Source organism: Castor canadensis, chromosome 7, assembly GCF_047511655.1.
Source record: "Castor canadensis chromosome 7, mCasCan1.hap1v2, whole genome shotgun sequence".
Taxonomy (NCBI): Eukaryota; Metazoa; Chordata; class Mammalia; order Rodentia; family Castoridae; genus Castor; species Castor canadensis.
The window spans coordinates 143,276,098-143,288,153 of NC_133392.1; the positions used below are offsets into that span (position 1 = coordinate 143,276,098).

The 12,056-nt window shown below is 45.7% G+C and overlaps 1 protein-coding gene across 1 annotated transcript; it reads left to right on the top strand.

The window, feature by feature from the left end:
* Positions 1-9,700: 9,700 nt before the first annotated feature.
* Nr0b2 (nuclear receptor subfamily 0 group B member 2) lies at positions 9,701-11,828 on the top strand. The gene is made up of 2 exons (XM_020183103.2): positions 9,701-10,294; positions 11,341-11,828. Exons 1-2 carry the CDS (start codon positions 9,754-9,756, stop codon positions 11,580-11,582), a joined length of 783 nt encoding a protein of 260 aa, XP_020038692.1. The 5' UTR covers positions 9,701-9,753; the 3' UTR covers positions 11,583-11,828.
* The last annotated feature ends 228 nt before the right edge of the window (positions 11,829-12,056 follow it).

The following is a 12,056-nucleotide window of genomic DNA, read 5'->3' on the forward strand; positions in this document are numbered from 1 at the left end:
ACTTACCTAGTTTTCTTCTCACCTTACTAACACTTTCTCAGAATCCTATGCTGCCCAGACTTGTAAATTTTGGAGGCCTACCCTCTGCTCTCTCTTCTCTACCTACATTCTCCCCTTAAGCGATGTCATCGTATCTCTGGCCAGGACTCCCCTGAGCTCCAATCATCTATCTCATTACCCCCTAGACAACTCGACTTGGATGTCTGACATTTCTTGAAACTCACGTGCTAGAGATGCCCAGTGGTGACAGTTATTGCATAACACGTTAATGTACACTTACTGCAACTGAAGTGTACACTTAGAAATGGTTAAGATGGTAAATTTTATGCTGTGTATATTTTACCACGATAAAAAGTTATCTCTGAAACAACTTGACTCTGAACTCTGACTAGATATATTTGATTACATTAAAGAATTAATGTTAAAAAGAACTTAACCGCCTGGCAACAGTGGCTTCACACCTGTAATCCTAGCTACTCAGAAGACAAGCAATCACGAGAATCACAGTTCAAAGCCAGCACAAGACCCTATCTTGAAAAAACCCTTCACAAAAAAGGGCTGGTGGAAGGACTCAAGGTATAGGCCATGAGTTCAAAACCCAGCACCACAAAAAAAGAACTTGACCACCAGTGATAACCCCCACCCAGCAAATGGATCCCTCCCAAATTCTTCCTCATTGAGTTACTCTTCAGTCCACCTTTGGCCAAAACTTCTACCCATCCACTCATTTACACACACCCAAATCTAGTCTTATCTAATCCATAAGTACCTTCCATCAGCTCTCCCTCTAGAATATACCTGGATCCTGTCCCCTTCTCACCTTACTATGCACAAATGTCCCTTACTACTCCAGTCTAAGCCAGCATCATCCAGCTTGGACAGCTAATCCTACTGTTTCCTGATTGGTCTCCTCGCCCCCTTTCTTATCCCTTTATAGTTCCATCCTCCATCCAGCAACCAGGTCAATCCTTCTAAAGCATAAGTCAGATCTTGTTACTTCCATGCTTAAAACTAGCAGGGCACTGGTGGCTCATTCTTGTAATCCTAGCTACTCAGGAGGCAGAGATCAGGAGGATCACAGTTCAAAGCCAGCCCAGGCAAAAGTTCACTAGACCCTATCTCAAAAAAACCCATCACAAAAAAAGGTCTGGTGGAGTGACTCAAGGTGTAGGCCCTGAGTTCAAACCCCAGTACTGAAAAAAAAAAAAAAACCTTCAGTGGATTGCCATTGCATCCAGAATAAATTCCAAACTTCCAACCACAGCTCCCAAGGAGCAACACCATCAGGGCCCTGCCACCTCTCCAGCCTCGTTTTGTCCCTTTCTCCCTTTACTTAACAGGTCCCTCCTTGAAGGCTTCGTTCAGATACGTAAATGCCCTGTCCTAAGTCCTAGGTCTTTACCAGGCAATTCTTCCTCATCCATCAGGTCTCAACTCACATGCCACTTCCTCTGTTAGCCCTTACCAATCCTGGCACACAGTCAAGTCTCCACATCTGTGAGTTTTGTTTTTTAAGTGCCCTCTGCTTTTTCTTTGTAATTTCTTCCAACAACTGCAATCTACAATTAAGATTCCACATCTATCTCCTCTTGCTGGAACAGAAACTTAATAGAAGCTCGCACCTGTCTGGTTCATCTAAGCTTTCAGCTCAGCACCTCAAACACCGAAGAACCTCAGTAAACATTTAGGGAATGAATAAATGGACTTAGCCTGTTACCATTGACTCTCATTTTATAGGCTATCAGAAAATGTATTGACTTCTTAATAAATGTGTAGTACTTCACAGAACACTTTATAAATGTTATTTGACTTCGCCCTTACAAGGCTCTTATAATATAAATACTGTTTTTATCCTCATTTAGAAATGACGTCATTCTCCCATGCTCATGGATCGGAAGAATCAACATTGTAAAAATAGCTATACTACCGAAAGCAATCTACATGTTTAATGCAATTCCAATCAAAATCCCAATGACTTTCATCACAAAGATTGAAAAATCTACCCTAAGTTCATTTGGAAACACAAGAGACCGTGAATAGCCAAGGTAATACTCAGCAAAAAGAGCAATGCTGGAGGTATCACAATACCTGACTTCAAACTATATCACAAAGCAATAGCAATAAAAACAGCATGGTACTGGCACAAAAACAGACATGAAGACCAGTGGAACGGAACAGAGGACCCGGACATATCCGAGTCCACACAACTATACCCACCTCATTTTTGACAAAGGTGCCAAAAATATACAATGGAGAAAAGAAAGCCTCTGCAACAAATGTTGCTGGGAAAAGTGGCTACCCGTCTGCAAGAAACTGAAACTAGATTCATGTCTATCACCCTATACTAGTATCAACTCAAAATGGATCAAGGACCTAAATATCAGACCTGAAACTCTGAAGTTAGTACAGGAAGGAGCAGGAAACACTCTGGAACAAACAGGTATAGGCAAAGACTTCCTCAATATTACCCCAGCAGCCCACCAACTAAGAGAAAGGATAAATAAATGGGACTTCATAAAATTAAAAGGCTTCTGCCCAACAAAATAAATGGTCTCTAAACTGAAAAGACCACCCACAGAGTGGGAAAAAATATTTGCCAGTTATACATCAGACAAGGGACTGATAACCAGAATATACAGGGAACTTAAGAAACTAAACTCTCCTAAAATCAATGAACGAATTAAGAAATGGGCAACTGAACCAAACAGAACTTTTTCAAAAGAAGAAATTCAAATGGCCAAAAACACATGAAAAGATGCTCACCATCTCTGGCCATAAAAGAAATGCAAATCAAAACCACACTAAGGATGTGGGGAAAAAGGAATCCTAATCCACTGCTGGTGGGAATGCAAGCTGGTGCAACCACTCTGGAAAAAAATTTGGAGACTTCTTAAAAATCTAAACATAGACCTGCCATATGATCCAACAATCCCACTCCTGGGGATATACCCAAATGAATGCAACACAGGTTACTCCAGAGGCACCTGCACACCCATGTTTATTGGTGGCACCAATAGCCAAGTTATGGAAACAGCCAAGATGCCCCACTACTGATGAATGGATTAAGAAAATGTGGTACTTGTACACAATGGAATTTTACTCAGCCATGAAGAAAAATGAAATCTTATCATTTGCAGGTAAATGGATGGAACTAAAGAACATCATTCTGAGCGAGGTCAGCCAGGCTCAGAAAACCAAAAATCGTATGTTCTCCCTCATTGTGGACTTTAGATCTAGGGCAAATGCAGCAATGTGGTTGAACTTAGATCACAAGACAAGGGGAGAGCACATACAGGAGATATAGGAATAGGTAGAAAACCCAAAACATGAAAGCATTTGATGTCCCCACTCCAGAGGAACTAATACAGAAACCTTAAAATGACAGGGGAGCAGGGGATCAAGAAACAATGTAAAGATCAGTTAGAATTGAATCAACATGGGTTGTAACACATGGGTACACGAAAGCAATAGTAGGAATCTTTCTGTATAGCTATTCTTAACTTAACTAGCAAAAACACTTTGTCTTCCTTATTATGCTTATGTCTTTTCTTCAACAAAATCAGTGATAAGGGCAGAACGAGACCTGCCTGGAACTGAGGGGGGGAGGGAGACAAGGTGGGGGAGGGGGGCAGGGTGGAGAAATGACCCAAATGATGTATGCACATGTGAATACATGAACAAAACAATACATAAATAAATAAATAAATAAATAAAAGATAGAAATGACATTATGTGCCCAAAGGTCACAATAGCTGAAAGGGCTGACTTGGGATTCAAACCCAGTATGATGGGTTGGATCTGAAATGTTCCACAAAGGCTCATGTGTTGAAGGCTTGGTCTCCAAGGTAGCAATGTTCAGAGGTGGGGCTTTTGGGAAGTGACTGGATCATAAGGACACTGACCTTATCACTGGATTAATCCATTGATGAATTCATAGTTTGATGGGTGACTGGGAGGTGATAGAAAGTTAAGAAGTGGTATCTATTAGAAGGAAGCAGATCCTTGGGGGTGTGCCCTTGGGGACGATATCTTTCTCTTTTTTCTCTCTCTTTTTTTTTTTTTTTGGTGTTACTGGGGTTTGAGCTCAGGGTCTCACGCTTGCTGGGGCGGGGGGGAAGGGGCTAAGGGTAAGATATAGTCCCCAAGCCTGGTGCCAGTGGCTCATGCCTGTAATCCTAGCTACTCAGGATGCAGAGAGCAGGATGATATTCAGCCTCCTGTCAGACCAAAAGCAAAGGGATCATTGACCATGGACTGAAACCTCTGAAACCAGGAGCCCAAATAAATCTACAATCTTTCTTCTTTTATGTTGATTTTTTTTGAGGACTAGGGTTTGAACTCAGAGCTCCATGCTTTCTAGGCAAGCACACTACCATTTGAGCCACGCCTCCAAACCAAAAGAGGTTGATTTTTTTTTGTAGTTTTTTTTCTTTTTTTTTTTTTGTGGTATTGGAGCTTGAACTCAGGACTTCCCACTTACAAAGTAGGCACTCTACCACTTGAGCTACACCTCAAGTCTATTTTGCTATCATTATTTTGAAGAGAGGGGTCTTGCAAAGTATTTGCCTAGGCTGGCCACAAACCATGATCCTCCTGATCTCAGCCTCCCAAGTAGCTAGGATTACAGGCGTGAGCTACTGGGGCCCGACTGGTAGTATAGTTTTGATTTTGGGTTTGTTTTGGTTGTTCATCTGTTTGTTTTGTGTCACTGGGGTTTGAACTCAGGGCCTCATAATTGCTAGGTAAGCATTTTTACCACTTGAGCCAGTAGTATAGTTTTGAACTCAGGAACTTGCACTTGTGAGACAGCCACCCTACTTGAGCCACGCCTCCAGCCTTTTTTTTTTTTTTTGAGACAGGGTCTCCTATATTGCCCAGTCTAGCTTCAAACTCATGATACTCCTGCTTCAGCCTCCTGAGTACTCACCATGCCTAGCTGATTGTCTCAAGTACTTTGTCACAGCAATGGAAAGCTGACTAACCCCTGGCAAGCAGCCTGACTCCAGAATCCACAGCTTGTCCACTTCTCAGGACTCAGCCCTGAACCAGCATTCTGATTTTATAAGTCAGTCTCAGGCAGTCATATGCTGTGACTCCTCCCTGAGAGACAAAGGCCTGACACTGGCCCCTGATGAATTCATCAAGATAACTAATGTCGCCCAAGAAGTGTTCTTGGGGAAACCAGCCTCCCCTAGTGACCTCTGACTCCATTGGCATTTGAACACTACCACAGCAGGTAACTAAGTGATCTGAACACCACGTGCTGAGTGTGCTATCAGGGGTGTGGACCAGGTGACCTGGAACTTGGGAAAGGAGCACTTTCTTCTTCCCGAGACATGAAAAGGAGAGGTATGAAGCCTGTACTAGAACCATAACATTTCCGCTAGACCATGAGCAGTGCCCAGGAGTGTGGCAAGCACACAGGGTAAGGGAAAGGCATTCCTGGCAGAGGGAACAGCATGGGCAAAAGGTTGGAGGTGAAATCAAGGTGTTTAACCTGTTGAGGATGAAAAAGACACCTAAGTACTGGCTTACCAATTCTCAATTCCAGTTGTTTCCCCCCACCACCACCCATGAGTCAGTTGGTTCTCCTTATCCTCAATTCCAATTCTTTTTTTGTTTTGTTTTTGACAGCACTAGGGTTTGAACTCAGGGCTTCACGCTTGCTAGGCTGGTGCTCTTACCTTTTGAACCACTCCAACAGCCCTTTTTGGTGATGGGTTTTTTAAAGACAGGGTCTCTAGAGCTATTTGCTCGGGGCTGGATTTGAACCTCAATCCTCCTGATCTCTGGCTCCTGAGTAGCTAGGATTATAGGTGTAAGCCACCAGCGCCCAGCATCAATTCCAATTCTTAACCCACACCCTCTGCAGCCCAAGATGCCCTAGTGTCCCAGCTGTCTCAAATTAGTGACAATGTAAGCATCATGGTAAACAATGATAGCAACAGAAGTAAACAAAACACACAGTATGAAGAGAAATATCTACATAGTTTCAAAATACTTCCTCACAAAATCCTGATACATTACAAAGGGAAAGAATAACTGCTTGACACCTTCTCTTGGGACCCCTCTCTGCTCTGGGAGCTCTGCCATTCGCTACTTTTCTATCTTAATAAACTCTCCTAACACACACACACACACACACACACACACACACACACACACACACAGTAACTGCTGCTGCTGACAACAAAGCATTGCTTCTGCCATACTCCTGCTACAGTGCAACCTGAACAGAATCACAAGGAAGCTTGCACAAACCCAAACAGAGAGCCATGTAACAGAATGACTACTAGCCTTCCAAAGTGTCAAGGCCATTAAAGGCAAGAGAAAACACAGGCGCCTTTCCAGATGAAAGGAACATGGCAAATAAATGCCATTTGAGATGTTGGGCCTTTCATTGTAAGGGATTTCACTGGATTGTTTGGTAAAATTTAGATAGGATCTGAGGTTAGATGATAAAATTTTGAATGTTAATTTCCTGAATTTTTTTTGTAACTTTTAGCAAGAATTTATTTTAGTATAACAGGACAAAGTATAGACAGAGGCAGGGGAGGGGGAGACTCATTTCCTGTCCCCCATGCAGGAAATGGGAGCAAAGATTCCTCCCTGATTTTAATGGTTACTTTGGGATTATGTAGGAGAATATCTTTGTAGAAATTACACACTAAAGAAGTGTTCCAGGATTATGGGGCATTAAGTTGACATCTTACTCTCTTTTTTGGTGCTAGGGATCAAACCAAGGTCCTCAAGAATGCTAGACAAGGGGGCTGGAGGTATGGCTCAAGTGGTAGAGCACTGGGGTTCAAACCCCAACAAAGAGAATGCTAGGCAAGCACTCTACAACTAAGCCACATCCCCAGCCAGGAAACTTATTCTCAAATGGTTCAAAGTTTTAAAAAAGTGCTTTTAGGGCTGGATTCGTGACTTACATATATAGCACCTTATCTGTATGAGGGCTTGAGTTCAAACCTCAGTACTGCCCCTCCCTCCCAAAAAAGTGCTCTAACTGTACTTGCAACTTTTTTGTGTATGTGATTGTTTCAAAATAAAAATAAATCATTGCTCCATAAAGGGGCAAGAAAGAATGGCTGTTGAACCATATGAGTGAATTTTGACAAGCAATTGATCAGTAAAAATATTTTGTTATTCTGCTGGGTTTGTGATGTTTGTATTTTCTGTCAGCTTTTTAGCTTTGTTTGTTTATTTATTTTGAGATAGGGTCTCATTATGTAACCCAGGCTGGCCTGCCTCTGACTCCTGAGTGCTGGGATTACAGGTGTGATCTACCACACCTGGCTCTGTCAGTTGTTTTTTTTTCAGTTTTGTTTTGTTTTGGTTTGGTGGTGGTGATGGTACTGGGGTTTGAACTCAGGGCCTCATGCTGTTAAGCAGGTGCTCTGCTACTTGAGCCACACCACCAGCCCTTTTTAGTGTTGGGTATTTTTGAGATAGGGTCTCTTGAACTATTTGCCTGGGACTGGTTACAAACCTTGATCCTCCTGAGTAGTTAGGATTAGAGGTGTGAGCCACCAGCGCCCAGCTGTCAGCTTATTTTAATTTGTATTTTGTAGTGATTTGTTTTGAGCATTCAGTTTCATAGTTGACTTTTCCTTCTTTTCCTAACACAGATCCTCTAAGTGGTCTAACCTTCTAGCCCCAAAGCCAATATCTATTTCTCAACATTTTTGCTACCATTCTAAAGATGAGGAAACCAAGGCACAGAAAGTGTCAGCTGGCTGCCAGTGGCTCACACCTGTAATCCTAGCTAATCAGGAGGCAGCTATCAGGAGGACCATGGTTTGAAGCCAGCATGGGCAAATAGTCCGCTATCTCAAGAAAAAAAAAAAAAAGCCCATTACAAAAAAAGGGCTGATGTGGATAAATGAAAATAAAAATAAAAATCAATTAAAAAAAACTTTAACACTCTGGAAAAAAAAAGGGCTGGTGGAGTGGCACAAGATGTAGGCCCAGTGCTGAAAAAAAAAAGAAAGGAAGAGAAAGTGTCTTGCCAAAGTCAGTCAGCTAAGTGAAGAAGAATTTGGATCCAGTCAATCTGACCCCACAGTCTTCTTTGAGGAAACACTGTGAGGCTTCAATGAGATAAAAGGTCATGACATTAGAACATCTGCCTAGCAAGTACAAGTACCAAAATTCAATCCCTGGTACTATGGGGAAAAAATGATGTGACAGGATCTTTATAAATAAAAACTAGGTGTGTTGTTCATGCCTATAATCCCAGCACTCCAGAGGCTGAGTGAGGCAGGAGGATTGAGAGTTCTGGGCCAGTCTGAGCTACACAGTGAGCCTGAGTATAAAAAAAAACAGATTATCCACAATCAATCAGGTGCAAGATGTGCACTTGCTTGTGCTTGCCCACTGGTGCTTAGTTCTTTAGTTAGAGAGTGGAGCGCTAAGTCCCCCTACCCTATGTCAGAAACTGCTTGGGTTTTGACAGCCAGTCTCTCGTTCTGTCCTCATAGCCCCACAGGCAGGCCTTGTTGCCCAGGTAAGGCTCACAGATGAGTGACAATCAGCCCAAAGTCACACAGCTGGGAAGCGATGGAGCCAGGAGCAGGTGCTGGGGCTGGCAATGCCACAGCCACTCTCTCCCATTCAGAGCACCAAGCTGCCAGAGTGTGTGGTGGCAGAGGGCCTGCAGGCTAGGCTAACCAGGATTCAGGGGTATGACACAACCACTCCCCTCCACCTCATAGCCTAAGACAGATGTCCAGGACACAGTAGCAGTGTGGCAGCAGGACAACATTTTGGCTCAGATCACAAGCAGTTATCATCTGCAGACCAGGCAGCAGCAGGGGGCAAGCAGCTGGCCACCAGCTTCAGGAAACTCAGACTCTGACTGCATAATTGGGTCAGGAGATCCTGGGGAAAAACAAGGACTTTGGGCAGATCTGGGCCCTCTCCCTTCCTGCTGGGGAGACACTGGGAGAGTCGTTTCATCTGCTTGAGTCTCACAGAGTAAGAATCTAGTCTCATGTAAAAGCTCTCAATGTTAGACTGGGAAGTGATTAACATACCAGCTGTAGGAATCCAGGATTGGAAAAGGGGGTTCTGCAGGACCTTGTTCCTGCAGGGTTCCCAGCACTGGAGTCAGAGGAAAGGGACCTCCTGGACTGCACAGTGGACAAAGTCCTCCCAGCCCCCAGGGTTCTGGCTCCCTTCCCTGCCGCCTGTTCCTTACCGACAGAAGGAACAGGGCTCCAAGGTTAGGCAAACAAGCCAGCGATAAGGCACTTCCATGCTGGGCCTTGTATTCAAGGCTTGTCCAGTCTGCGGCCAGCTTCCTGGCTCAGTGAGAAATATGGTCTTGTGCATACACAAGAGCTGGCACCAATGGAAATGGCAGTCACAGTCGCCTGCTGATTGGGCACCTGAGGCCTTGGTGTCCTGGTACAGCCTGGGTTAATGACCCTGTTTATCCACTTGAGTCATCTGATAAGGGATAGCCAGGCAGCAGGCAGGTGGCCCTGTGCCCTGCACCCTGCACCGGCCACTTCATTGACTGAAGCCATATCAACGCCACGTGGAGCTCCTAATGTCCCCTCCCCTGCTGCTTCCCCACCGGTCTTGCCAGGGTCAATGTGTCTGCATTGTTTTTTTTCAATGAACATGACTTCTGGAGTCAAGGTTGTTAGGCCATTCCCCCTCCTGCACACTAGGCATATAAATAGCACACACAGTGCAGCATCCAGGGCCAGAGCACTGGGAAGAAGTAGGAGCAGGTCCCCAACCATGAGCTCCAGCCAGTCAGGGGCCTGCCCATGCCAGGGCACTGCAGGCCAACCGACCATTCTGTATGCACTTCTGAGCCCCAGCCTCAGGCCCAGGCCCTCCGTGCCCCCATCCCGCAGCCACTGCCTCTGCAGGCAGCACCGACCTGTTCGCCTGTGTGCTCCCCATCGCACCTGCCGGGAGGCCTTGGACGTCCTGGCCAAGACAGTGGCCTTCCTCAGGAACCTGCCTTCCTTCTGCCAGCTGCACCCCCAGGATCAGCGGCGCTTGCTGCAGAGCTGCTGGGGCCCCCTCTTCCTGCTTGGACTGGCCCAAGACACTGTGACCTTTGAGGTGGCAGAAGCCCCAGTGCCCAGCATACTCAAGAAGATCCTGCTGGAAGAGCCCAGTAGCAGGGCTGGCAGCGAGCAGCTGCTGGAGAGACACCAGCCCTCTCTGGCTGCCGTGCAGTGGCTTCAATGCTGCCTGGAGTCCTTCTGCAGCCTGGAGCTGGGCCCCAAGGAGTATGCCTACATGAAAGGAACCATCCTGTTCAACCCAGGTAAGCTCTCAGGTACTCCTGGATGGAGTGCCAAGATGGGAGGGAGATAGGGTCCAGCCAGGCCAGGACTTTCTACGGGGTTGACATCCATTATCTCATTGGGTCCCCATTGTTATCAAATAGCTTTCTCACAGAACAGGCACAGAGAGGCTAAGTGACTAACTGAAGGTCACACAGACAGGGAGGGGCAGAGCAGGGATGGAAACTCAGGTCTGTTCACTCCAGAGACTGACCTTTGCCACTTTTGCTCTGACCCTCAAGCAATGTGGGAGCGGGGAGGAGGTAAGGCAGACAACTGTGTCTCAGCCACATCTTCAAGGGCAGTTTGCCCTTGAAGCTCTGAAGGTTAAACTCCTCTGTGGGTTCAGAAAGACCACACAGAGGAGTGTAACGAAGAGATGTGGAGGACGGGGAGGGAGTCCTTGTAAAATCTACCCTAGAGAGCAACAGAGAGTGTGTTCTTGTTCTTCATAACTAGAGAGAATGAAATGAGAACCCCACCAAAAGGCCCTGAAGGCTAGCGTGAAGTACAGTGATTAACTGTGATAACAGTAGTAAATACTCGAGTTACACTTACCATATGTTAGGCCCTATTTTAAGGGTTTTACATATACTGGCTCATTTCTACTTCATAACAATGCCATCCTATCCCCATTTTACAGATGAGGAAACTGAGGCACAGAGGTTAAGTAATTTGCTGAAAGTTACTCAGCTAATAATTGACAGCACTGAGATTTAAACCCGGCCACCCTGGTCCTTAACTATTATTATATACTGCCTATCCATAAGTGGATGAACAATATGATAATAAATAATGGAGGTGGTAGTTGGAGCCTCATAGGTGGAGCAAAAGTGGCAGAGGGGGTGCTGGGGATGTAGCTCAGAATTAGAGTGCTTGACTGGCATTCTAGAGACCCTGAGATACATCCACTGCAAAAAAAGAGAGAGGCAGAGGGTGTCACTGGCATCCTCAGATTCTGGGCCAGCCTCATCCTTTGGTGGCTGGAAGTGGGTGCTCATCAATCGCTTTGCCCTCTCTGCTGCAGATGTGCCAGGCCTCCATGCCTCCTCCCACATCGGGCACCTGCAGCAGGAGGCTCACTGGGCACTGTGTGAAGTTCTGGAGCCATGGTATCCAGCAGGCCAAAACCGCTTGGCCCGCACCCTCCTCATGGCCTCCACCCTTAAAAGCATTCCGCCCAGCCTTCTTGAGGATCTCTTCTTCCGCCCTATCATTGGAGACACTGACATCGCTGGACTCCTGGAGGACATGCTTTTGCTGAGGTGACCTGCAGACGGGAGACCCAGTGCTCCTGGAGGGGGAAGCCTGACCACATTTACCTCTCCAGAAGCAGCCCCTCACTCAGCCACACCCCAACTTGGACTTCCTTGATTTGGACACAGTCCTCCAGCTGTCTGGGATAGGGATGGAAGTTTAGGTTGCTCACTGGGCCAGAATTCCTATTGACTTTGTACAGAACTGAATTAAGTTATTGGTTTTTGTAATAAAAGGTGTGACATGCTTGGAACCTGACACTGTAGTTCGTGTGTACGGAAGGGACTAGCTCACCTCCAGGTCCCATCTGTTCCTGTCAGAGGGAGCCCATGGGAAGGAACCATATGGGGCACAGGGAGGCCCAGGCCTTGGGGAGCTGGGGCATTAATTTTTCAGAGTGGGATGGTGACTTCATTTCTGGGGATGAGATTTATTCTGCATCTGGGTTTGAATCCAGCTGATAGTACCACTTCACAACCCTGTCTC